The sequence below is a fragment of the Chelonoidis abingdonii genome, chromosome 5 (genome assembly GCF_003597395.2).
Source record: "Chelonoidis abingdonii isolate Lonesome George chromosome 5, CheloAbing_2.0, whole genome shotgun sequence".
NCBI lineage: Eukaryota > Metazoa > Chordata > Testudines > Testudinidae > Chelonoidis > Chelonoidis abingdonii.
The window spans coordinates 41,220,007-41,247,762 of NC_133773.1; the positions used below are offsets into that span (position 1 = coordinate 41,220,007).

At 42.8% G+C, this 27,756-nt stretch overlaps 1 protein-coding gene and 1 long non-coding RNA gene across 7 annotated transcripts in view; one reads left to right on the forward strand and one right to left on the reverse strand.

Annotated features, from left to right (window-relative positions):
- Nucleotides 1-10,233, forward strand: part of LOC142046880 (uncharacterized) — a 36,771-nt gene extending 26,538 nt beyond the window's left edge. For both annotated transcript variants that reach the window (XR_012655943.1, XR_012655942.1), the window contains one exon: nt 10,006-10,233. This is a non-coding gene — a long non-coding RNA (uncharacterized LOC142046880). The remainder of the gene's footprint in view (nt 1-10,005) is intronic.
- The window catches only part of PDE5A (phosphodiesterase 5A), a 97,527-nt gene continuing 69,945 nt past the window's right edge, over nt 175-27,756 (reverse strand). For 4 of the 5 annotated variants that reach the window (XM_032762550.2, XM_032762552.2, XM_032762553.2 and 1 more), the window contains exons 12-21: nt 27,578-27,724; nt 26,061-26,186; nt 23,908-24,002; nt 20,726-20,813; nt 19,440-19,540; nt 19,265-19,342; nt 18,178-18,241; nt 17,057-17,131; nt 10,361-10,444; nt 1,556-5,900 (exon numbers count right to left, since the gene is read on the reverse strand). In XM_032762550.2, coding sequence (XP_032618441.1) covers nt 5,763-5,900; nt 10,361-10,444; nt 17,057-17,131; nt 18,178-18,241; nt 19,265-19,342; nt 19,440-19,540; nt 20,726-20,813; nt 23,908-24,002; nt 26,061-26,186; nt 27,578-27,724 — 996 coding nt within the window. In that variant the 3' untranslated portion in view covers nt 1,556-5,762. Of the gene's footprint in view, nt 5,901-10,360; nt 10,445-17,056; nt 17,132-18,177; nt 18,242-19,264; nt 19,343-19,439; nt 19,541-20,725; nt 20,814-23,907; nt 24,003-26,060; nt 26,187-27,577; nt 27,725-27,756 lie in introns of all 5 variants that reach the window. The other variant, XM_032762551.2, reaches the window with a different exon arrangement.

The following is a 27,756-nucleotide window of genomic DNA, read 5'->3' on the forward strand; positions in this document are numbered from 1 at the left end:
TGCAAAAATTCTCTAATGCTCCAAAGCAGGCTCTCCAATATCAACAGAGGTTTATAAACAGACACCATTAATTACAATACCTAAACAATTAGAGGCCATTTCTTGGATCAGGACAATGACACTGCTTTGAAAATTTATCCATAATAAAATTAATGACCAAACAGCAAAACATAGTTGACATCTTCCTTTTTTTATTTTACAAAGCATGAAAAACAATACAAAGAGAATGAGGAAATAAGTAGTTGAATAGCAGTTTGATCATAGAAAATTACCTAGCTGTATATTCTTTCTTTTATCAACTATACAGTAACTAGGACAAACAATTCTGTTAACTAACTTAAGAGAGTTGTACTGAATAACTATGTAGTAGGGAAAATTGAAGAAGCAAGAACAAATCAACATTCGAAAGACTTTAATACTACTTAAAAGCTGAACGTAATATACATAGTAACCTTGTTAGCCTAGTACAAAAATACTGTGCCCAGAAACTATATATTTGTTAAAATGTTTGAAAAGGTAGAAGAATACAAATAGACATACTCAGTGGAAAGTGACAGTTCATTACAATTCCTTTTATTAAACTATAATAGAAATTTATTTTTAAACTATGTACAGTGCTTTTCACACTACATTCTTTAACAGACACGTGCATGTGTCTATCATGTTTATACACAGAAGGCTCAAATTCTAACTTCAGTTACACCTGTGTGGTACCATTGAAGTCAATGGGGGTTGGCTGAATGAACTATAGACTGTGCAGGTGTCACTTAGGGCAAGAATTTGGTCCAGGGTCTTTATAGGTATAGGCAAGAATAAGGATAAATTTGGCCCGCTCCGCAGCTCTCTATGGGACCCAATCCAGCTTCCACTGAAGTTAATGGGAATCATTCCATTGACTTCAAGTGGGCATTTGATCAGAGACCCTATATCATGGAATGGACGAGCTCATGGTGCAGCAGTTAGCAGAAGCCAGCTACTGGTTAGCACACTTTATTAATATACATTTACAAATGGTGCTTAGATATGAATTTCTCCATGGAAACCAACCTCTCTCTGTGGAAAATAAGCCTTTCCATACAATTTTCATTCCGCTAGCAATGCTGAACATAGAAATAGCCTGATCTCATAATTTGCTGTATCTAGTAAAATATCACAAATATTCAGACCTGACTCAGACGATGGCTCTCATTTCTATGAGTCCGAACAAAAAGGCTCAGACCCATCTTTTAAAGCAATGCAGGGGTCTGGAGAGTTCTTATGAGAGTGATTGTTTCAGACCAGCGATATTGTAGACATAGCAGAGTGCTTATGGAATGTAGACTGCATGTGATTAGTCATGGAGGGGACTATTCTACAACTCTCACACAGGCCAAACTCCCAGTTAAAGCTAATGAAATTTCTACCCACAGGATCAGGCCTTTAAGAGATACTCCCTTACAGCTTCATAATTTATTATGAATCATTTGCATGAGTCAGCACTCTGTGCTTTGATTCTGGTTCACAATTGCTGTGAGATCAAACCAACATACTGGTTCAGCACCTCATAAACCTTTAGGATCTAGATTTGACCTACCTGACTTCAGGCTTCTCTAATGGGCTGAACCAGAATACTGGGACCAAATGCCCCTGAAACTAAAGAATCTTAGATCTGGATTAGATTCCACACCTGAATGTGGCATCTCAGAGCCACCCCCAAATGAAATACATTGGGCTGGATTTTCAAAAACTCACTTTTGCATGCACTTGGGTTGCATGTGCACAAGGCAAAAGTAGGCTTCTGAAAAATCAAACTGGTTGTTGTAAAGAGAGAGCCAGCCTTGCTACTATTGAATGTTTCACAGAGAGAAAGAACTCACAATCAATAGCCTGTCAGCATCCCCACCATCTGAAAGCAGCATGTGGTGACCCACTTAACTTCAGACTGCTGGGAGACATTAGAGACTGACTGGTTGACAAGATGTTATTGATTTATAATCAACAATACATATAAGTAGCTATTAAGAATATATTGCGTGATTTTCCTTAGCTCTTTTACTAGACGTGAAATAATAGGAACCCTGTTTGTTCTACAATTAATACTGTATTACAGAGATGGTAACTTGCTGAATAGATGGTTTTATTATTCCTGCTTAAGATCCTCCCTCTTTTTTTAAGGAGAAGAGTGGGATCACTCACTCTTTAGGTAAATGTTAAGTGATACGGTATTTTTTTTAAAGGGGAAGAAAAGAAGAAACAAAGGTCTGTATTAAGGGACTAAATTTTGCCCTGGGATCTGAGAACACATTTTCCATTGATTTCAATGGGAGCGTGCATGCACATCTGAGGGCAAAATCTGGCCTCACATTAGCACTGGTCTTTTTTGGTATCTTGATTCAAAGCAATATGAGGAACACAGAAGGCCCGATCCTGCTCCCAAAGATGTCAATGTCAAAATGCTTGAAAATTCCAATGGGAGTAGGATTGGGCCAACAGAGGCTTAAATTCTGTCCCAGTTTACATCTTGTACAATTCCCATTGACTCCACTGGGTGCACAGGGTGTAAATCAGGGCAGAATTTGGCACACAGATCACTAAGGCATTTAGACACAACTCCTGATGAAAATAATGATAGCTGTGCAGCTAAATACATTAGTTGGCTTTGAAAATTTCCATCTTCATGTACAATGTATTTCAGGCAGAGAACCATTATTTTACCTATATAGTCACCTATGTTACCAAAGACAAAAAATATCTTATCTGCACACAAACCAACCATGCTAGAGCCCTGAAACAAAAACTGCAATCAGGCAGACTGAAACGCAATATAATGCCCTGATCATTCTCTGAATTTGCCTAAAATACATACAACATAAGGCCCTAAACCAATAGTTTTAAAGAGTTTGTATGTGTTTTTTTTTTTAAATAAATAAATACAGATACATGTATGTTAGGACAATATTTTGATAAAAATCTTAGGTAGAATAGAAGTCTACATTTGTTTCAACATATACTTTCCTCTACAGGGAGAGATTTTGTGGGGCTATATGTGTACCTTAATTATATGCAAATACTATATAACTGTGTATATTTGTCAGTGGAAGTAAAAAATGATGGCTATGTGTTATTTACACGTTTGTTATACCAAAGATATGGCTCCAGCATTCTTTTGCATTATTTAAAAATATAAATCAGGCCATGAAAAAACTGTTATACACACACAGAGTATAGCAAATAACATACATAATAGTTGGGTTCTTAATATTAATGTTGTATCACTAACAGTTTGATCACTATAGTAGATTTGTTGTGTCATCCCCAAATAAGTTTTGCTCGCGATCATACTAGCAAGAATAAACCTATAAATATTTTATCCACACATATATTATATATAAAATAAATGGCTTAGATGAGAAAATAATTTTACTTCAGTAACTGCAGTATGCAAATTCCTACAATAAAAAGAAGAATACAGGAATATGCACATCCTGAGGTAATCTTATTTATCTGAGGAGCAATGACAAGTTTTTAATAGTGATGACTGTGTTTGTGCCTATATATAAAATATTACATACATACACGCACACACCCCTCGTATTAGATATGCATCAATACACATAGAGCACTGCATATCATAATACCGCAAGAATTGTTCATTATTATACATCAGACTTATGGAAACTTGAGTGACAGCTTAGAACAAATATTTTTTTTATAGGCAAATGTTTTCAAATTTGGCTCCAGTAATAATGTACTGACATTCACAGGGGATCTTAAACTAGAGTTAAATCAGTTGCTACTAACTGGGTTGATTGAAATGCCGCAGAAATAACAAGAACAACCTCCTCTACATTTCCTTATTTCTAGAATCAAATAATATTTTGGAAGATTCTGAAATATTTACTTAACATTTCCTCTTTCATATTTGAGTGCCTCTGTCTCTTTTGATTCCTTCTAAGACCAGAAGCAGGAGGGATGATAAACAGAGGCTGTTTTCACAGCGTTTCCAGATTAACTGTAAGCAGATGGTACTGAAAATCTCATGAGGAAAAAAGATTTCTTGCAGTTTCCAACTAAAATTGTGTGGGCTTAAATGGTTCAGGCAAACTGAATGCACACTCTGAAATATATGAGGTTTGCTCATCACTACTGCTGGTACAAAATACTGTTATAGATATGAAAATCATCATCTTTGTGGGTTTCTACACAGCAAATGTTGTATCTGCATTACTGAGAAGTCTTATGATCCCCTGTCTCATTTTTAATCTACTGATCATGGCTACACATGGCAATTGCGCTCCCTTTATTTTAGTGTTTTGGAGTTTGTCTTGACCATAGGCTTTCTTGAATTCATGCCAAGTGGCCTATTAAAAAGAATTTTTATTAGGCATTTCCTCTGTTTAAAAAAATGATTTCCTCGATGTCTGCTGCAAATCCACTGTCTCTGAATGCTTTTTATGCCTCAAATAAAAAATTTAAGTCCCTGCAGTATTCTCACTTGCTTTTGCTTTCAGTCTTCCTTTTACTTATTGCTTTAAGACTTCATCTGGTTAAAAACTGTACCTAGTAAAATAAGTGCTAAAAATCACTTTTTAAAATAAAAACATTCTAGTTTCCAAGGTTAACATCTGCAATCTCAAGCAAGCCTTCAAAGTGGTCATGGTCATTTTTTTTAGTGCTACTAGTCTAATGAATGAGACTCACTAACAATCTCCTGAAACATCCTCTTTTCCAGATCATATTCTTGATGAGCCAGTTTTTTCATCACACACTTTCATAATCACATTCTCTTGTGCTTTTCCTTCTCTTTAATGTCATCATAACCAACAGACTGACACAACTCATCTGCAGTATGAACATATTATCAGCAGCTCAGTAGTGATCCTGGTTAGCTCAGTTACTTCTCTTCACATCCATTCTCTGTTTCTCCCAGCCCCGTGTCTTACAAGTTCTTTCAGACAGCCTGTTAGCTGCCTTGTGAGTTGTGCTATCGTATCACCTCACTGAGTAGCTTTCGCATCTCTGTGTAATTTCTTGGCACTTCCACTGCAAATCTCACTTAGGTCCCTGATTGTTTAGTAATTCACAGTATTTTTTTAAAACTTCTCAAAAACGTATGACTATTTTGTTGAGACATTCTTGTAAAATCATAAGGCATTGGTACACTATAGCACACAAGTCCCTGTGCTTTGTCAATTGGGGCCCAATCCTGCATTCCCATATAAATGAAACTCTCATTGATTTCAACGAGAGTTTTGTCTGCATAACAATTGTTGGGTTAGGCCTTTAGAGTGAATTTTAATTCCCAAGCTCCTTTTTGCCTTCAGGCTTCTTGCAAGAGAATAAACAACATTGTTTATTACGTATGGTTACATAACAAAGAATAAAAGAGGAAGAAAAGTGCCATATATGGTAATCCTGAAGATACTGGCCACTCACGAAACACTAAACAACTATGTACATCTGTAAAGTAAAAGGCTTTCAAAGGCAGTCCAGTAACTGTACTTGTACCTCTGTGTAGAACTGAGCAGAGTAAACTAACTCTGCAGTTCTATTTTTCTACCTCACCTAAATGAAATCTAAGAAATATACAATCATTATACATCATTCACATAAAAATGGTCATGCTATGCTTTTAATGGCAGGGGAAATACACATATATATATTTTTAAATACAGTAGTGGCAAAGAATACACCGAATCTCTACAGTGTATAGCAAAATATAGTATCCCTAAATTATGGTATCTTCTGAGTAAACTCAAACTTGTATTTGCTAAATCACAATCTCAGTTCCGCTTGGGCTGATTGCTTTCTCCATTAATCAGATTCTTCTCCTGCTGTTCAGCTAAGGATTGCCACTTCTGCCTATTCTTTCTACAGCCATCCAGTAAAGGGTAGCAGGCTTCTGAGACATGTGTCAGGGCCTGCGAGAAATAAAACAAATCAGGCTGGCAATGCATAACAAAAAACACAGGTTTTCTGCTCCTTACGATGTGCCCGTTGGAGGCACTAGACGAGAATATGTTTGAAACATAGGGCTTGTTTTTGCTAGAAAGTGGAGCTATGTTGGAAAACTGATTTTAAGAAAGGCTCCCTCTCACTCCAATTCCAATAAGAACTCAATTATTTCACCTATGCAGACCAGGCTAATTTGGCCATCTTTATTGCTGATGCAACCATTGATTTTATCAGTTACCCAGAGGATGTTTGGCCCCAGTGTATTCAGCAACTGATTAAGTAAGGTCTAGAGAAGAGCTGTGTTTAATAGCCATTCTCAGTTACTTTTCATCTCCTGGTGTAGACCAAGCAATAGTGAGTTACTGTATTAGGCCAACATGGACTAATAAAAGTGAAGCAGAGAACAAGTTTTGGAAAGAGAACTGGATTCCAATGTTCAGGTTAGAATAGGATGGATAAATAGTAGGGAAGGTCAAGACATTTCCACTGAAACAAAATTTTGATGAAAAATGTAAAATCCATGGACATTTGTGATTTTTTTTTCTTCCTCATTCGCAATCACATGTGATGATCACATAGCCCTTTATTCCTATCAGCTTCTGGAATTCAGTGGGACAGAAGTAACGAGTAAGGGTCCTGTGGTTAGGCCCCCTGTCTGTTAGACATATTAAGTGACTGACTACTACACAAAGCACAGGGGGTGATGTCTGAAGTTAATGAGTATGGGATGAAATCAGTTAGGATTTCACTCATGAAGTTTAATTCTCATTCAAACAATAGAAGATGGTGATGTCTTTTCTTAGTGATAGTTTTACAACAGCATAACTCCACTGGGCCATATCCTGGTGTAAATCAGCATAGGTCCATTGCCACCAATAGAACTGAGGAACTGGCCTATTGTCTTCAAAGGAATTATTCTCGATTTATACCACTGAGAGGAAAATCAGGCCCATTAGGCACAATTCACTGGAATTATACCAATTAATTTTTTTTGTATACGTTTAAATGGGTTTAAAAACACTAGAACAGTTTAATCAAATGTCAGCATTAAAGTCAGTGAAATGAGTGAAACACTTTTGCTGTTATTTATAGATTCATAGATTTTAACGTCTGAAAACAGCATTATGATCATCTAGTCCAGCGGTTCTCAAACTGTGGGTTGGGACCCTGTTTTAATGAGGTCACCAGTGCTGGGGTTTAGACTTCCTGGGGCTCAGGGCCAGAGCCGGAGCCCTGCCACCTTGGGCCAAAGACTTCAGCCCTGGGGAGTGGAGGGCTCGGGCTTCGGCTTTAGCCCTGAGGGGCAGGGCTCAGGTTACAGCTCCCCTCCGCCCCGCCGCCTGGGGATGAAGTCCTTGGGCTTGGACTTTGCCCCCCTCCCCTTTCACCTGGGGCAGCAGGGTTCTGGAGGGCTCAGACTTCAGTCCCCCTTCCTGGGGTTGTGTAGTAATTTCTCCTGTCAGAAGGGGGTCATAGTGCAAGGAAGTTTGAGAACCCCTGATCTAGTCTGACATTCTACATAACACAGGCCATAGAACTTCACCCAGTGATTCCTGCATCAAGCTCATTCACATGAATTTGGTCAATTTTGGTAAAATGGTAAACCAGACTTTCAGTGCTGCCTGCAGCATGAGAGACAAACTACTAGGGACAGGATGAAAACTCATGAAAGAGCCAATGAGTGGGCAGGCCAAAGTTATAATTGTGCTTATTGTTCATTTTTACAGTGTTAGAACACTGGAGAGTGAACTGGTTCCTTGTTTTTTTCCAAGTGACATTATACAAAATGATTTATTGTTTCATTACATGTTATTCATTAAAGAAAGCAGGTGAAGTCCCCACCCTGCTCCAAACAGAATAAATCTACAGTGGATCTGCTCCAAACTTAGCTCTTTCATGGGGCTTGCCTGTATTGTTAACTTGAATGACAACAACAAAGCATATGTTCCAGCCAAAGCTTTCTCCAGAGCTGGGCTGTTCCATGCATTTACTTGTAGAATCCTAGTGCTCTCGTTTTTTCCATAGAGATACACCAAACCCACTTTTTACCGGGGCGGCAGCTAACAGGACCCACCTGGCAGCATGAATCAGCAGAAATAACTTTTCATCTGTACGGTCCTGCGTTCCTATATAGAATCCTAGAAGCTGCCACCCTGCTTCAGAGTTTCAGTTCCTACCATATGAGGTTTATTGGCTCAGTTGTGCATTTCAGGCACAGCCCTCCACTGTGCACAGCATGGAGCAGCACTGCCCCAAGGTAGCATTGTGTCTCCAGCAGGTACAATGTCTCCCAGAGCTCCTGTGAAGTGCCACATCCTCATAAAGGGTGGCGTGTGCACTCTCCTTATATCTTGATAAGTGGAGGGGAGGTCGCTGCATAGATCATTTGGGTGGCTACTGCCACTAGCCAGGAGCAGGCCTTGTTCTCAAGAGTGCTCAACAAATGCAATTTTGTTATGAAGCATGGGCACAAGAAGGAAGTATCTTTCACTCCCCATTCCGTTGCACACCCACACAAGGGTTGGGCACAATCTGCCCAATATATTTTGATAACTAGTTCACGTGAAACCCAGTCTTCCTCTGGGAGTTTCAGACTGGGAGATTTCCTAAGAATTCTTGTGTTGGGGATTGGGTTGTCTTCCCCCTTTGGAAAAGGCCAGATATTCAGCCCTGTGGACTCTGAGATCTGCATGGATCACAATGCATCTGCAGAAGTAACAGGTCTCTTGCACGGAGGATCTGTAGTGCACAGCCACTCAGTCTCCTGCAGCTGCCTACCTTCCACTAAAAGGAGCTTTGTGGGGCTCTACAATAACAATTGCAACTATATTCCCCTGATGTTGGATTTCCAAAGCATGGAATGGGAAGCTGCACACATGACTGCTGATTCTGTCCTCAGTAAATTGATAATTTGTTCTGTGGATTTCAGAGGTATTAGAGAGCATCCAGCCCTGCCCGCCTCTCAACCTGCAGATGTGCATTCCTGTAAAATGGCTTTGATGTGGACATAGAGAATGCGGGATGAATGTGTGAAATCATCTTGCTCCCATTTCCAATGGATAGATTTTGGGGGTTAGGTTAGGTTCACATTTGCTCCCCAAGTTTCAGATCTCAATAACTGCACCCAGAATACATGATACAACCTGAGGAGGTTTTTCTCTAGTCTCAAAGATAGAAAATTAACTAAGTTTTAATACACAACATAATCTGATCAAGTACCTGGTGTGACAAAGTTCCTCCTCTACCTTGGTGGGTCCTGTGCTTCTTGGCAGATTTGCTCACCTTAGTGATCTTCCCCACAGTCTGGGTCAACTCCTCCTGTGTCTGATCAGGAGTTGGGAGGTTTGGGGGGAACCCGGGCCCGCCCTCTACTCCGGGTTCCAGCCCAGGGCCCTGTGGATTGCAGCTGTCTATAGTGCCTCCTGTAACAGCTGCAGGACAGCTACAACTCCCTGGGCTACTTCCCCATGGCCTCCTCCAAACACCTTCTTTATCCTCACCACAGGACCTTCCTCCTGGTGTCTGACAATGCTTGTCCTCCTCAATCCTCCAGCAGTACACTCTCTCACTCTCAGCTCCTTGCCTTCTTGCTCCCAGCTCCTCACACACGCTCCTTCTCCTCTGGCTCCTCCCTGCCTGACTGGAGTGAGCTCCTTTTTAAACCCAGGTGCCCTGATTAGCCTGCCTTGATTGGCTGCAGGTGTTCTAATTAAAGTAGCTATCTCTACTGCCTTCTAGAAAGATCTTAATTGGCTCCAGGTGCCTTGATTAACCTGGAGCAACTGCCATTTGATTACCAGGGCACTAGGGATTTGTTTAGCCTGGGGCTAACATACCTGTTTCTCAGTACTTTACAGGCCTTGCCCCATCACACTGGCTAAGCAGCAATTTGTTGCTAGAATGCAAAATGTTTCAATGGGTTCTGTCGTGTTGCATGTGTATAATCTGAAACTTGGTGAATATCCTAGTTAACATAATAATGGTTTGCACTTGTACTGCATCTCTCTCTCACTCAATGATTTCAAAGCACTTTACAATCCTTAATTAAGCCTCGTACTATCTATTTTATAGATGCGCATAGTGAAGTACAGAAAGGTTGTTCCAAGAGCACCTGCAACTTGGTGGCAGAGCATGGAATAGAATTCAGGGATCCAACTTCTGCCTCTCCACCTGGTTTTTCAATGATTACAACAAACCACTTCAATCGAATAAGTAATAACGAATAATGATAAATGTTGAAGAAGTCTTTTGACCAGATTGAATATTGAATAACAAACAATAAAGCATTTCTATATCTTATTCGACTATAGAACAACAACTAACTTGGTTCTAACTTCAGCCTCTGCATTGTTGCAGGCTACAATGCTTAGTTCTGGTTTAGTTAGTTGTACAATTTGTGAAAAGAGTCCCCTCTCAAATAGAGTACCTCATAGAGCTGTAAACAAATGGCATCTATGAATCCAACTTGCATGCTGGGAATTTTATTTTTCTTCTCTCTGTTCATTAGATCCTGAAAACACAAAAAGAACTAGTCAGTTTTCACAGCAAACATGCAAGGTGAGTCAGCTCTATATTAAAATAAGTTTTAAAAAAATCCAAGAATCAATCTGGAACCATGTAGTAAGAAATGTAGCAGCACAATATGTTGTCAAGTAGATAACTTGGCTGCATGAACAACTTCTGGAGTCTTTTTCCTGGAATGGCAGTGCACAGGCTATCGAGGCAGGCTGAAGCCCACTTTAAGAGAGTGAGATTAGTTTGCACTACTCGTTAAGAATTCCCTTCCTTAATAATTTAGCAGCACTACCAGCTACCTTGGAGGAAAAAATGGTTACCTACCTTTTCATAACTGTTGTTCTTCGAAATGTGTTGCTTATGTCCATTCCATTCTAGGCATGCGTGTACCCAGTGCGCAGTCGTCAGAGATTTTTGCCTTAGCGATACCTGTAGGGTCAGCAGTGGTGCCCCCTGGAGTGATGCGCTCATGTGTCGGTATATCAAGCGCTGCTGGCCCTACGTCCTCTCAGTTCCTTCTTGCTGGCAACTCTGAGAGAGGCACAGGAGGGCGGGGAATGGAATGGACATGAGCAACACATCTCGAAGAACAACAGTTAAGAAAAGGCAGGTAACTGTTTTTTCTTCTTTGAGTGCTTGTTCATGTCGATTCCATTCTAGGTGACTCACAAGCAGTGTCAATGAAAATGGGCTCAGAGTTCCCAATCTTGCAGCATGCAGCACTGCTCTTCCAAAGCCAGCATTGTCTCGGGCCTCCTGAGTAAGTGCATAAGGGGACGTAAACATATGGACAGACGACTAGGCAGCAGCTCTACCGATCTCTTGAATCGGCATCTGAGCCAGAAAGGCTGCTGATGATGCTTGCGCTCTAGTTGAGTGCGCCTTGACTATTGCTGGTGGAGGCACTTTCGCCAGCTCATAGCAGTAATGGATGCAGGTCGTGATCCAAGATGAAATCTGTTGAGCAGACACTGGATGACATATCATCCCGCAATGAACAGTTGCTCTGACTTGTGCAATGGCTTTGTCCTGTCGATGCAGAAGGCCAGCGCCCTCCTGATATCCAGGGCATGCAACCTGCATTCCTCCTCCGATTTATGAGGCTTTGGGAAGAAGACAGTTAAGTATATGTCCTGGCTGGTATGAAACTGGGAAACTACCTTGGGCAGGAACACTGAGTGCGGCCGCAGCTAGAACGTATCCTCGTAGGATACCATATAAGGCGGTTCTGAAGAAATGACCCTGTCTCAGACACCCTGTGGGCAGACGTTACCGCAACCAGGAACGAACCTTCCAGGACAGAAGAAGAAAAGAGCAGGAAGCCAGATGTTCAAAGGGAGGTCCCATGAGCCTCAACAGCAAGAGATTCAAGTCCCAGAGACGGACAGGATCTTGGACATGAGGATAGAAACGCTCCAAGCCTTTCAAAAACCAGGCCATCATGCCATGAATGAAGACCAACCTACCTTGGAACAGAGGGTGGAAAGCCAAAATAGCAGCTAGGTGGATCCTGATCAATGACAAGGACAAACCCTGGAGCATGAGTCGCAGAAGAGAATCCAGGGTCACCTGCAGCAAGGCCTGCTCGGCCTGGATACATCATTCTGAAGCCCAGCATGTGATACTTTTCCACTTGGCCAGGTAAGTTGCTCTGGTGGAGGGCTCTCTGCTACCCAACAAGACCTGTTGAACCCAGCCGAGCATTCCCGCTCTTCTGGATTCAGCCTTGCAGTAACCATGCTGTCAAGTGCAACACCACCAGGTTCGGGTGCAGAAGACTACTGTGGTTCTGTGACAGCAGGTCCGGCCAAAGAGGTAGCCGCAGCGGGGTGGCTACTGAAAGGTCCAGAAGTGTGCCAAACCACAGTTGATGAGGCCACTCGGGGACTGTCAGAATAACCTTTGCCCTGTCCTGTTTGATCTTCATGAGTAATCTGTGGATCAACGGCACTGGTGGGGAAGCATACATCAGGGCCCCTGACCACAGGAGCAGGAAAGTGTCTGACAGGGAACCCCTGTCCATCCCTTGTAGTGAACAGAACACGTGGCATTTCCTGTTCTGAAGGGACCACGCAAACAAGTCCACCTGAGGAGTCCCCCACTTCCAGAAGATAATACTGACCACCTCTGGATGGAGCGACAACTCATGGTGAGATGAGAATAATCTGCAAACACGTTCTTGGTCCTGGGCAGATGCGTGGCTACCAGATGAATGACATGCCACACACACAAATCCCAAAGGCAGAGAGCTTCTTGGCAAAGGGCCAAAGACCTGGCTCTGTCTTGCTTGTTGATGTAATACATCGTGGCGGTATTGTCCATGAGGACCTGCAACACCTTGCCCCTCACAGAGGGAAAGAAAGCCTGGCGGGCCAGGCAAATTGCTTTGAGCTCCTTGATGTTGATATGAAGGGCGTCTCGCAAACAGCAGCCTTGCATGCTGAGCTTGTCCAGGTGGGCTCCCCAGCCCAGGTCCAAAGCACCGGAGACCATTGTCAGTGATGGGGACGGGGCTGCGAAGGGAACTTCTTGCAACACCAACCTGGGGTTCATCCACCAATTCAGGGATGATAGGATGTGATCCGGCACTCTGACTACCCTAAGTCGTGCCTGTTGCGGATGTAAACCAACACCAGCCACGCTTGCAGAGGTCAGAGATGGAGCCAGACATGATTGACCATGTACTGTCAGCCATGTGGCCCAACAGCCACAGGCAGGTGTGAACCATGGTGAGCGGGTGGTTTTCAGATGGCAGATCAGGTCCGACATGGCCTGAAAACGCGCCTCAAGAAGGAAGGCTCTGGCTCGCATGGAGTTGAGAACCGCCTCAATTAACTCTATTAGTTGGACTGGCCTTAAGGTGGATATTTTCTCGTTTACTAACAGGCTCAGGTCACAGAAGGTTGGAGGCACCAGACTGAGGCTTTTCTGCATTTGTTCCTGAGACTTGCCTGTGATGAGCTAATTGTTGAGATATGGGAAGACATGGACCCCTCCACGTCTCAGGTAAGTGGTCACTGGTGCCATACATTTTATGAAGATCCTTGGAGCCAATGAGAGGCCAAAGGGGAACACCGTGAATTGGAAATGGCATCACCCGCTATGAAACAGAGGAAATGTCTGTGACCTTGGAATATGGAAATCAGCATCCTTCAAGTCGAGAATGTACCAGTCTCCCAGATTTAGGGAGGGGATGATGAAGGCCATGAAGACCATGTGAAATTTCAACTTCTTGATGGACTTGTTGAAGCATTGCAGGTCCAGAATGGCCCTTTTTTGCTTTCAGGATTAGGAAATAACAGGAGCAGAACCCCATTCCCGTCATGTCCCAAGTGACCTCCTCCACTGCCCCCAGGTGCAGGAGGTTCTCTACCTCTTGAATGAGGAGTTGCTCATTAGGAGCATAGGTGCCAACTTTTTTCCATGGCAATGGGTGCTCGCGCCCCCGCCTGCCCCAGCCCCGCCCTGACTCCACACCTGCCCAAAGTCCCCGCCCCAACTCCACCCCTCCCTGCCCCATTGGATCCATCCCCAAATCCCCACCCCAGCCCCACCTCCCCCAAGCATGCCAGGCTGTTTCACAGTGCCAAGCGCTGGGAAGGTAGGGTGAGAAGCAGGACACAGCAGCATGCTCAGGGGAGGAGGCAGAGGTGAGCTGGGGTAGGAGGGCAGGGCGGGGAGCTGCCAGTGGATGCAGAACATCCACCAATTTTTCCCCATGGGTGCTCCAGCCCTGAAGCATCCATGGAGTTGGCACCTATGATGATGAGGATCCCTGAAGGGGGATGGGAAAGAGGAGTGAAGAGGGAGGAGGGAGAGATAGTCAAAAACTGCACGGTGTAGCCTTGTGACACTATGTCCAGCACCCAGCGGTCCAAGGTGACCTGGGACCAGGCCAAACTGTAGAGATGAAGACGGTCGAGGAAAGAACGGGGTGGATCCTGGGAGCTTACTTGTTCTTGACCGCACCCTCAAAATGAATGCTTTTGGTCCCCAGGATGCTTTGCCAGACCAGGCTGTGCAGATGGGCGGGAGGAGAAACCATGGCAACAGTTGAAACTTATGTCCTATCCCTTCTCCTTGCAGACCCTGGACAAGGGTGACTAGGCCTTAGCGGCAGGAGAGGCCAGAACTGCTTCTGTGCAGACTGTGGCGTATGCATACCCAGCGAGTGAAGGGTGGACCAAGTGTCCTATAATCCATGCGGTCTCGCATCTGTCTGCTCCAAAAAAATACCATTCCCATCGAATGGGAGGTCCTGGATCGAGGTCTACATTTTTTGTGAGAAGCCGGTAGTCTGAAGCCAGGAGCTGCGCCTCATAACCACTGCTGACACGACCACTCTAGCTGCCAGTCAGCCACATCCCACGCCATTTGGAGGGAGCACCTAGCTGCCATAGTGCCAAATTCTTTGGCCAAACCCTGTGGAAGGGACTCCTTGAACTTATGGAGGGAGTCCCATAAGTTAAAATTGTATCTGCCTAGAAGAGCCTGATGGTTTGCCACCTGGAACTGCAGGCTGGCAGTTGAATAAATTTTCCTCCAAAAGACTCCTTGTTTTGGGGAGTTGAGTTGGTGTGCCCCTGCTTGTTTTTTTCATTGGCCGCAGAGACAACCAGTGAGCTCGGAGGAGGGTGGATATAAAGATACTCGAACCCTTTGGCTGGGACGAAGTACTTCTTTTCAGCCCTTTTGGAAATGGGAAGGATGGACGGGTTTGCCAGAGGGCCTTGGCAATTTTGAGAACTCAGTCATGCACTGGTAGTGCAGCATGGGCAGAGGTAGAGGCTGAGAGGACGTCGAACAAGGTCTCCCCTGCTCGACCATCTCCTCCGCCTCTAGGCCCAAGTTCTCGGCAACCCGTCGAAGCGGGACCTACTGTTCCTTAAAATGATCCAATACCAATAAGGCCACCGACACGGCCTTGGGTGCCCAATCGCACTGGCGGAGTCAAGGCGAGGAGCTGAACTGCCCTTCCGTGCCGGAAGAATCCCCTTCCAGAGACCATGGTGGGCCCCATGACCACAGTGGGCCCACTGATACCTGAGTCTGACTGTTGCCCCTGGAGATCAGTGCCCGGAGTGGGAGGATCAGTGCCAGTATTGAGAGGACAGGTTCCAGTGCCGGATGGACCAGAGACGTGATGGGGAGCACTCTGACGTGGCAGGCAATCGAGATGTGTGCCGAGAGGACAACAGGTAGGAGAGTAAATGGTGCCGGTAGTATGGAGACTGACATCTCCCTCTAGGCAACCTGTGTTGAGATGGTGGGGACCGTGATTGCAGTGCCAGTGACCCAGAGCAAGACCCAGGGATCTGGACTGCGACTCCAGGAATCTGCGGCGCAGAGGTGGAGAGCCCTGTCTTGTCTCGGGATCAGCAGCACTCCACTGCCCCCTGAGGGTCTTAGCAGCTGGCTTGCCCTCTTGGGGAGCCTCTACCGTTTTCTGCAGCATGTGCTGTGTCAGCAGCGCAGGTGGAGGGCTCTGCTTTCTTGGTGCTGTGGAAGCTTGAGAAGGCGTTGGTGCCGTCAGGGGTTTGGGTCCCATACTGCTCCCGGAAGTCGGTGGTGGTGGACCTTTTAAGGGGCTAAGGGTCCTGACCGGGGAGGCATGCACACACTACTCTGGAGTGGCCAGGCTGCCTGAGTTAGGTCCCTTGCCTGATGACCTGTGGCTCTTCTTGTCTGGAGCCGGAAAGCCATGCTTCTTTGTTTTCTTTTTGGGCACCGGCGGCAGGGAATGGTGCTGGGCGGAGCCCGGTGCTGGGGGTGCATGGTGCCCCAAGGCCAAGGTACTAGGTGAGTTTTGGCGGATGGTTTGGAAGCTGAGTGAAGGGCAGACTCCACAAGCAGAGCCCACAAATGAATATCCCGATCCTTCAGAGTCCTGGGCCGAAAGTTTTTACAAATACAGCACTTGTCCTTCACGTGTGATTTCCCCTAAGCACTTGAGGCATCTGCTAAGGGAGTCAGTTACAGGCAAAGGCCTGTTACAGTCCACACAGGGCTTAAACCTGGTTGACCGGGGCATGCCCTGCCTGGGTCAAAGTTCTTGCTGGGACTCTAACTTCTAACTACACTTAGCAACTACTTAACACTAACTACTATAAACAAACTATTTACAGGGCCCTAAGGCTTGAAGTCAGTAGAAATGAAACTGCTAGCCCTTACAATGCAAGGAAAGGCGGTCCAACTAACCACCATAGGTGTTAAGAACTGAGAAGGAGTAGGGCCGGCAGCGTGTGATATACCGACATATGAGTGCAGCACTGAAGGGGGCGCCACTGCCAACCTTACAGATACCGCTAGGGCAAAAATCTCTGATGACCGCGAATGTGGGTGTGCGCACACTTAGAATGGAATTGACATGAGCAAGCACTAGAAGAACTTATGCTCTTTACACTATTGTCTGGAAGGTAAATGGTCTGTTGCAGATGTCTGGGACCGAGAAAAGGAAATTAACCGTCAGGTGTCAGAATGACTGGGAAGAAGCTCGTTCCATACTCTGATACCCACCACCAAAAACAACATTTAAAAAAGAAAGGGAAGTCCTTTTGGCAGTAAGAATTTTGAAAAAGGTGCTACCACATATGGCTTTCCTACTTACTGTTGGTTCTATGTTGAGTTCCTTTCTCTCCTTATCTCCTTGGTCAAAAAATTCTGTAGCTACAAGTTCAGCTATCTGTAAGAAATGTCACACGGTGTTCGTTAGTTTAAAAGGCCTGGATTTACACTTTCTACTGAGGGTCAAAACAGAAAGTGTTATTGCTAGGTGTCTGAAAAAGAAATAATTCTGTAACTGTATGGTTGCATGAAGTCCCAGCTGTTTAAATATGCCTAAATGCAAAATCTCTAGTATTGAGGTAGGCCCACTAAGCTGTCTCAGTCAAATAGCACAATGTCAAATGAAACATTTTTAGCAGTAAACAAACCTAGATTGTATATGTTTTAACTATTTAGCACCAAGACTTCACTGTACAAGAAGACATAGCAAACAACTAGCAATTGTTACACATCAGTTCCGAAAAAAAGAGCTTATTAGTACATGCATTTCAGCTGTCTAACTCCACTGACCTGAGTGGAGTTGCGTGGATTAGAAATCAGGGCCCAATCAGACCCAGTATGTTCTAGAGGCTCTTAAGATATTACAGTGCATTGCACTTGTACATAACCTATTCCAAAATTTGCTCTATATATGTTAATAAGCTCAACTCACAACAATCCACTGAGGTAAGCATTAATTTGCTGATGGGTAAAGTGAAGCACAAAAATGGTAAAAGACAAATCTTTAAACTAGAGATTACACCTAAGATTTTCAGAAGTGTCTAGTGATTTGGGGCATTTCAGTCAGTGGGTGTCCAACTTGAGATACCTGATCTCTGGCTTTCAGAAAGTGTTTACCAGCTACCCTCTGAAAATCAGCCCCCTTTAAAGTGTTTTAAGTTGGAACCACACACAAAAATGAGAGATCCTAGGCACAAATGTGCACTCACATTTACATGTGCATTTACCACAACATCACAAGCAAACTGGAAAAAGCATCTAGCTAGCCATTCACAATCAAAATGATGATAAATACACACATAAATAAAGGTCAGTTACCATCTGAGGATTGCTCCCAAAGGCTGCGCCTTTCACCAATGCCTTTGCAAAGTGGAAGGTGAAGCTTAGGAAGCAGAAGCTATAATGGAGAGCAAACCCTTAGAAAGTCTTAAATTAAGCTTATACCCGTTGTTGAATTGGCCATGGCTTTGTTATTGCTGACAAATCACAAGCAGTCATCAGCATTGCTCTGTAAAAACAAAGAAAATTCATGATTTGTTGTAACATGAAACTCATGTACCCATTCAGTCTAGAAGCTAATAAATACAGTATCCAATATCAAACAAAATCAAAGCCAGGCTAACTGATGAAATTACAGAAGATGATAAAAATATCCTTTTAATGGGGGACTTGATGACTGAGGAATAGTAAGGAGGTACTGTGCCTTTCTCTTGTGTCATATGACCTGAGCAAATCTGGATCAGATCAGTTGAGATCAAATCCATTACCACAGGAAAGGCCTATGTGAAAAGAGCTGGCTTTAGTCCGTTTGTTAATGGACAGGTACCACATTACAAAAATGACTGTCATCATTGACAATAACTAGCACCTTTGCTGGCTGCTTCAGGAAGAAGGCTGAGGACTGAATGAGCCATGGGCATGGACGTTAACTGAACTAGTCTGCCCATAGAGGCAGTGCCTTCAAAACAGGGTGGTAGCACACTGGTGAGGCAGCCTGGGGAATCTTGCTGTGCTGTTGGTGTGGCTGTTCTCTGTCCCTTGTGTCTCTATCCTTAAATCTCTTTCCTTTCATGGGAAATGAATTTGTTTCAAAATAAGCAGCCCTCCCTGAATCGTTCAGCTACAGATTACAACAGTTCAGTGCTTTAAGACAATGCATCTACAGCAAAAGAAGAACATAGCATTCTGTCAGGAGTCCTACACCCTTTAGGAACAATAGAAATGCTAATGGACAGATGCCGCATTACAAAAATCACTGTCATCACTAACAATAACTAGCAATTTTGTTGACTGTTTCAGGAGAAAGGCCACAAGAAATCATTCATCAGAGTTCATCAGGCAACCCCTGCAGCTCTCTTAACAATATTCAGATCCAGGTGTTCATTAACTGACCCACTTGACTTATGTCAGCTTGTACAGGCCCGGATTAAACAAATTTATGTTGGCTCTACTGAAAGTAATAGCAGTGTGTAGTGGAAAACCAGATAGTTAGTAGTACAGTTTGTTTTTTAAACATCTGCCATTTACTTACAAAAATAGCTCCTTCTGCAGAGGATCTTCCCAGTTAAATTGCTTCTTTCGTAGAAGTTCAAAAAACTCTCCCCTCCTCCTTAAAACCAGTAAAAACAAGAGAAAGATTCACAGTCAGTCTGACACAATCCAAACACCTCTCAGCAGCTGTTCAGCCAAATGTATCTCTAACTTACTTAAAGTACAGTGCTAAATCTGTAGCAAGAATGGCTTGTTTTATCATTTTCAGTGTGGCCTTGTATTCTTCAATGGAAAGGTTGCTGAGAATCTGGTTTCCCTGTCAACCAACAACAACAAAAAAAGCAGTGTTAACAATAAAACTTGGAACGTCACCCAATTATTACATCCCCTCCTAGATTCTAAATCGCTGGGAGTTGTTTTCTTGTAATTGATGGTTTCTTCTTACTCTGCTTTCTCTCACATTCTCCTGCCCACACTCCTGCATAAAAACATACTGCAGTATTCTTGAATAATGGCCCAAAGCTCTGTAGCAGCGCCAGAGTAAATGACTGTCCATTAGAATACTATAGTATTTTTTATGAGGGTATACACAAGAGACAGAGCAGTGAAGCAAAGACCCTTCCAAGTCTTTATTTCATCCTCAAAAGTTCATTTTCCACAAGCCACATCCTGGACCTGCTTCTTTTTTCCTCCAGTAAAGAGACTGTAACAGACAAATATATTGCTTAGGAACTTGCCAACTTACCTAACATACTGTAAACAACATAAGACTCATTCAATTACAAAACAGCATCTAAAATAAGTCATTGCAGTGACCCACTGCAAAATCAAAGCATACTGGGGATGACGTGAGGACATCTACAGTGTTTCCTAGCTTCTGTCAGGTGAATCACTTTTACTATTAGGTAAGCCAACACACCAAGCCTCTGATATGAAATGAATAGTGTGAATGTGCTATTTCTAAATTATTCTGCATGCTGAATAACTGGTCTTCAAAATTAATATATAATGTAGCAGGAGATTAAGAATGCGGTCATTTTATTTACATATTTATTTCAGTTAGGTTTGGAGTCACTGCTGAATCTCAATGTTTGGCACCTGGGGTTTGGTTCAGGCCCGTTTGTAGCCAAAGGGTATTTAATTTATTTTTCAGAACTGTTGTGTGCATGTGTAAGCAGGGATATACCTTACAAGGCAAGCAACACTGACAATTCAAACAAGGGTTCATTAGAGGTCACAGAAGCAGCAACAAAGCTTCTCATTTTCTTTGGTCCAAGGAAGCGGATACTCAAAATGAGAGTTGCAAGGCTTCCCTTATCAGGAAACATTTGGAAAGATTTGGTGACTCTCAGAAGTGGGGCTATGTATTTGTCTTCTTCACCCAAAAAGGAATAAAGATCATTTAGGAATATATAATACTGGGAATCTATCCAGAAACTAAAAATATAAATGAAATAGGCTAGGGCTTCCTTCAATGCACACACAGAAACGAGGCATTTACCGGACTATTCAGGATCATCAGGCACTGATCAAAATGGTGATGCTCCATAATTGAGTGGCAATAGAGTTGAGCCAGTGGATGTTCGCTTCTGAGGAGTAAAAACATCACTTGGAGAAAATGAGAAAGCAACTTAAAGGTACCAATCACCTAGCAGCAGTAGCCACACAACTTATTCTCCTCCCCCATCACTTCATTCCCTGTTGGTTCTCTTTTCCTCTTCTTTCATGTGACTGGGCAAACAAAATGAATGCATGTAGAGAAGTGTGTAGGGGAGCACAAGTGCAGAAACAATGTGATTACTTTTTCAAAATACTGACAGCTCCAAAGTTCTGGTTTTAAACTGGTGCCTGTAGAGGTCACTAACACACAAGCAATGAAAAAATAATTTAAGATTCTTTAAGTGGCAAGAGTCTAAAAATGAAAAAAAAAAAAAAAAAGGACACAGACAGAAAACTTCAAAAGAGGAGAATTTTTTTTTTAAATATACCTACGTTTACCTATCAGGTGACCTCTTGAATAAGCAATCTAGGCAAGTGGCTTTTCTGCAACTACTGAGCTTGCAAGTAGCAAATGGCAATAGTAACTCAATCCAAAGCCCACTAAAGTCAGTGAAAAAGCTCCTAGTGAATTCAGTAGGCTTTGGATCAGGTCCTGTAGGAGTCAATGCCAGCCATGCCCTCCTTAGCTTGTGACCCTAGTAACTGCACACCAGTCATCTTTCTCATTCTGTTCCAGAATAAATGCTTTGATTTATAATGAACAAGGATTACTGAGCTAGCATTTCTCCTGTGATCAATAAAAAAATCCAAAGAAAAATGGCATGTGAGTTGTGCAGCCTTTATTATACCACTGATTGAACAAACATTGTGAAACTAACTGTACGGATGCAAAGTTAATTTAAGGATATTGAGCTTATTGTGCTTGCTTAATTTTGGATAAAATAGGGAAACTTCTTCTCTGAAGATTTCTCCGTTTTCTCCCTCTTCTCCATTGCATAATGGTGTTCTTTGCTTTTATTACTGAGCCTGACAAATCTCCTATTTTTAACTATTTGAATTTCATCTCCACATCATTGCCCTGATCCCCTCAGCTAAGGACTAGTTGGGATTCCCTCTGAAACTTGTTTCACTGCTGACCCTGTAGTCACCTATAACCTGATCCTGCAAATCCTTACCCATGTGAATAATCCTTACTTAAACATACAGTCCTATGGGGCTACTTGCATGAGGACTGTTTACTCCATGAGTAATGGGAACTGCAGGATTGTGCCCCTCCTAGGAGACAAGTGCAAAAGATTATTGGGAAAGTGCAAGAGTATGTGTGTGTATCCTAGGATGGCTGCCAATACACCTAGGGTGCAATTCTGTCTCCAGTGAAGTCACTGGCAAAACTCCCATTGACATCAGCGGGGTCAGGATTTCATCCTGATCAGAGATCCACATAACTAAGGAAGGACACAAGTTATGTTCCCATCTACTGTACCAAACTGGGGCCAAGAGTGTTGCCTCCTCAGCATTTGTAGCCCCTGCTATTCTGGGAAGGAAGATACCAGTGGTGGGAATAAACTCAAGTTCCTAACATGATCAGTGCATGGCGTTTCCGTTAGGCCCACAGGCCAGGCCAAAGGACACCATTCTTTCTGAATACAGTGATTTGATTATATAACCTTCTCTCATTGCTCTTGCCTTCTTTACACACATGTTGGGAAAAACTGTGCATCTGCCAAGACATCCTAAAACTGAGTCCATTTCCTGTAATATGTGCTAGGGGGATAGTTCCCTTATTTTTTTTTTAAAAAACCCATTGCTCAAGAAAAGAATCTTGGGCCAAGTATTACTCCCCCTCCCCAACTGAAAAAAAGAATTCATCTCTGGAAAACTCTTTTACTTTTAATTTGGTTTCTACTAGCCTGAGAGATTTAAAAACAAAATCCCTGGAACTGTTATTAATGAAAAAAATGTAAAGTTGTAATCGACTCAGATTTGTGGCATGTGTGAATGTTGGGTTTTGCTATCTATGACTTTTTCCCAGGACATTTTTGAAGAGCAGATGACGCATATCCAGATGTTTTCCAGGAAATTTATTTTTAAATAAATAAAGGAAAAACATAGCTAACTGGTCCAATCACTGTTTGTTTGTGGGTTACTGGATTCCCCATTTTCGGGTCAAAGGACTGCCATCAGTTCAGCTTTTTAGCTTTTTTTGGGGTCTCACACACCATAATTGGAACAATTCTGAGCCCCAAAGTTTGAGTGTGGATCAATAGACCTGAGAGGTAGGAATTTCCTCACTTTTTACTTATTTTCCTATATTTCCTCCCATTACTCCCAGTCTTCCCTCCCTCACATGCACATACTTTCCCCCCTCTATGGGCTATCTGGACAGCACCTTATTGTGCCCACCAAGTATAAAGAAAGCCACTTCCTCCAAAGTTAGCTTCAACATTACTTTCCAACTCTGTCAGAAAGAGATGCTGAGAAATGCATACTGTATCTCTTCCCCAAACCTGGTCAGAACCAGACACTGCTGCAATATCACAGTAATTCTTTTACAACTACAGTGTCTAATCAAACTATTAATTTAATAAGAGCAGTAAATAAAGGTCTCATCTGCCCCCATTCAACATAATGGCAAAACTCCCTCTGACTTTGGTGGTGCTGAATCAAGCCTTAAATGTTAAATATCAGTGGGAAACATTTTCAAAATCACTTAAGTCACTTTGGAGCATAAGTGTAATTGACTTTCAAGGAGACTTTTGTTCCTAAGTGTCTAAGTCACCTTTGAAAAGTGGCTCAGGCCATGTCTGCACTACAGGAAATACAGTGGCATAGCTACAGCACCGTACCTATGCCACCATAACTCTGCATACATATGCCACCAACTCTACATACATTTTTAAGAAGTCTTACATCTGTATTTTAGCCTAAACAACCCAGCATTCAATGAATTCATGAGAAACATGAGTAGTTGATCAGTTAAATTACTTAGTCATGGTGTGTTTATCCTAATGTTCTCAGATTTATTGATTTGCAAAATTCAATTCACAAAGGCTCCCCCTGTCATTAGTGCACATTAGCAAGATTCTGCTCTTTCTAATTTTCTGTTTTGTTTTTTTAATTAATTTCAGTGAAATAAGACAATATATCTGTGCTTTTCCTTCCCCTCCTGACAGACTTGCTTACCTCTGTATATAAGAGTTATTCACCCCTCTGTGATCCAGATCATGGCTTAGGGCTGCTATCAGCAAAGCAAGTATCTCTAGATCAGTCAGTTTGTTCTGTATGTAACAGGAAATACAAGATGTCTGTTAGCTTTGCAATACAGATTTGATACTAAATGCATTAGTATTGTCAACATATACCTTCTAGAACTTTGATGGTTTTAGTCAGAATAGGACAATTAGTTTCCTCAAAAAAAAGCAGTTAGCAATGGTTCACTGTAAAACTGGGGGACATATCTAGTAGGATCCCCAGGGGTCCGTCCTGGGTCTGGTACTATTCAATATTTTCATTAATGATTTGGATAACAGAGTGGAGAGAATGCTTATAAAATTTATGGAGGATTCCAGGATTAGTATTCAAAACGACCTTGACAAGTTGTAGAATTGGTCTGAAATCAATCACATGAAATTCAATAAAGACAATGCAAAGTACTGCACTTAGGAAGAAAAAAAAATCAAATGTACAACTACAAAATGGGGACTAACTGACTAGGTACTAGTACTGCTGAAAAGGATTTGGGGGATTATAATGGATCACAAATTGTATATGAATCAACAATGTGATGCAGTCACGAAAAAGGCTAATATTCTAGGGTGTATTAACAAAAAATGTCATATGTAAGTCACAGGAGATAATTGTCCCATTCTACTTGGCACCGGTGAGGCCTCACCTGGAGTACTGTATCTGTTCTGGGCGCCACTCTCTAAGGAAGAAGTGGACAAACTGGAGAGAGTCCAGAAGACCGCAACAAAAACAAAAGGTTTAAAAAAACCTGACCTATTAGGAAAGGTTAAAAAAACTAGGCATTTTTAGTTTTGAGAAAAGAAGGCTGAGGGAGAACCTAATAAAAAGTCTTCAAATATGTTAAGGGCTGTTATAAAGAGGATGGCGATCAACTGTCCACTGAAGGTCGGATAAGATATAATCAACTTAATCTGCAGCAAGGGAGATTTAGCTTAGATATTAGGAAAAGCTAATTATAAGGGTAGTTGAGTTTGTGGAGTCCCTGTCATTGGAGGTTTTTAAGAACAGGTTAGACAAACGTCTGTCAGGGATGGTCTAGGTCAGGGGTCGGCAACCTATGGCACGAGCCGATTTTTTCTGGCATGTGGCTCCCAGCCAGGGTCCCAGCCGCCAGCCCCACTCAGCCTGGTGCCTGCTGAGTGAACGGAACCCCAGGCCGGCAGGAGGCTGAGCGGGGCCGGCAGCCAGGATCCCAGACTGGCGGCAGGCGCGCCCCCCGGCTCCTCCCTTACTGTGCTCGGGTTCTGCGGCTCCCAGAAGTGTAAGCCGCCGCCGCCACCACTGCCCCTCCCGCAGCTCCCCTCCCTCCCGCTGCCTCAGCACTCTGTGGGGGAGGGGTTGTGCGCGCAGCAGACCGGCAGCATGTTTTGCCTCCACGTGGAGCCAGCGTCTGACTGGCATGGGCATGGTAAGGGGAGTCCATAGGGGCAGTCAGGGAGCAGGGGTAGGGCTGGATGGGTCGGGAGTTCTGGGGGTCCTGTCAGGGGGCAGGGGTGTGGATAAGGGCAGGAGCAGTCAGGGGACAGGTAGGGGGGAGGGTCCTGGGTCGGGTGCAAGGTTTCACCTAGGGCACAAAATATCCTTGCACCGGCCCTGCCCCAGGGGGTGCGTGCACCCCAGGTTAAGAACCACTGCACTAAACTGATAAGATCTGCATTTTAATTTAATTTTAAATGATGCTTCTTAAACATTTTAAAAAACTTGTTTACTTTACATACAACAATAGTTTATAGACTTATAGAGATCTTCTAAAAACGTTAAAATGTATTACCGGCATGCGAAACCTTAAATTAGAGTGAATAAATGAAGACCCAGCACACCACATCTGAAAGGTTGCCAACCCCTGCTCTAGGTATACTTGGTCCTGCCTCAGCACAAGGGGTTGGACTATATGACCTCTCAAGATCCCTTCCAGCCCTACATTTCTATGATTCTAAGGTGAGGTTCTGAAGTCTTCAGAGAAGATGCACTGACTTCAGTGAAGATATTCCAGACTGACATAGGTCTTACTGAGATCAAAACTGGGTCTGTGCAAATTTACAGTACTTACTTAATTAAAAGGCTCTTAGGGTGAAAACAGTTAAACATACCTGAAGTTTACCCGATTTTAAAGCAGCAAACATACATTGGGCTGTGTTAAAGGCATGTCTCCAATTGTGATATGCAACGTTTTTTCGATAATTTTTCTTCACACTCAAAATCCATCTGCAAAGAACCTTTAACAAACAGAATCATTCAGTTAAATGCAAAATACACTACAACTTTAGTCTTTTCACACACAAAAATAAAATAAAGAGAATTCTAATTATTGTAGATTTAATGTGGAAAAATTTTCATTTTTACTTGTCTTCAGTAGAGTTTAATATTGACGCACTTTTATGTAAAAATATGGATAAGGAAAATCTGTGTAATCTCTTAGTTTAGCTTCCTCACATCCAAAACCTAGAGTTTGCTAAACAGTTAATAGGCAACTACAGCTTTGTTTTATTTATTATGTAGACACCCGTATTCCTAAAGTTACCAATCCATGACATGAACCAACAGCTAAATTATGTTCCAGGTACACTAGTGCAGACCTAGAATTTGGAGTTATGCTGATTTAACTGAATGAAGAATTTGTTCACTGTATTTATGTATTGACCAGAACCTGTTTCATTTTGAATTAGAGGGAATCGTAAAGGTTTTCTGGAAAAGTGGATTGGAAAGTGAACACAAGCTACTGCTTCACACCAGATGGAATCAAAGCATAAGAAGAGACAGAAGGACCTTGTAAATCATGTAAGTATGAAATAAAGGCTTTTAATGCTTATCATATTGTTTGTTGTTATTATTTATGCAGATCCCTGCTAAGTGTTTTACAGAATGAAAAGACATAGATTTTACCGTAGTTTTATGAAAGTGAAAGGTATAAAGGCCAGAACTTCACATAGTATAAATTGGTCTGAATCTGTTGCCTTAAATGGAGCTGTGCTGATTAATACCAGCTAAGGATCTTGATATCATTTTGTTTAAGGGAATTTTAGTGCTCTTGCAAAAGGTGTCACATTGACAGCAATGGAAAATTAACATCATCCATTCGCAAAAAAGAGCGACGAGCAACAGGCAAGAGCAATATAAGCTGCTACTCCTGTCAATATGCTTTAATCTGAGACTGGAGGGATCAGGGCTGGTGGGAAAAGATAGTTCAATTTTCCACATCCATTAATGACTTGGTGTTTCTGGTGATAGTTCCAACATGGGTGCCAATTGTGGGGGTGCTTTTTTATGATGCAGACACCTGTACATTAGGAACTGTCTACGCTGGCACTTTACAGTGCTGAAACTTGCAGCGCTCGGGGGGGTTGCCCTAAAAATCAGATTAGATGATCTTGTGGTCCCTTCTAATCCTAAATTCTAATAATCTTAAAATATACAAGTCAATGAATTCATGGTCTAGTTGAAAGGCTCTTTATCTCACTACCAATTGCCCCAGCTATCCAGTCCCCCAAATTAGTCTTTCATCCTAAAATTGGTCTTGGCAGTCTGTTGAGGACACACACACATTTTTGAAGTGAAGCTGTGTGATGTTTTCCCTCCACATGTAAATAGCATTCTGCAGCTTCCATACCTCATGTTTCATTTGGAAATTCTGCACCAGGTTGAGATCAGTGAACATTCGAATTGAACACAGTGTTGTCTCCATATCGGAAAGCTCAAAGTCACTGAAGTAGAAGTCAGTTAGCTTGAGAGATTGTGCAGATGGTACAACAGCCGTCTTGGGAAAAATAAAAGAGAACAAACTGAGCA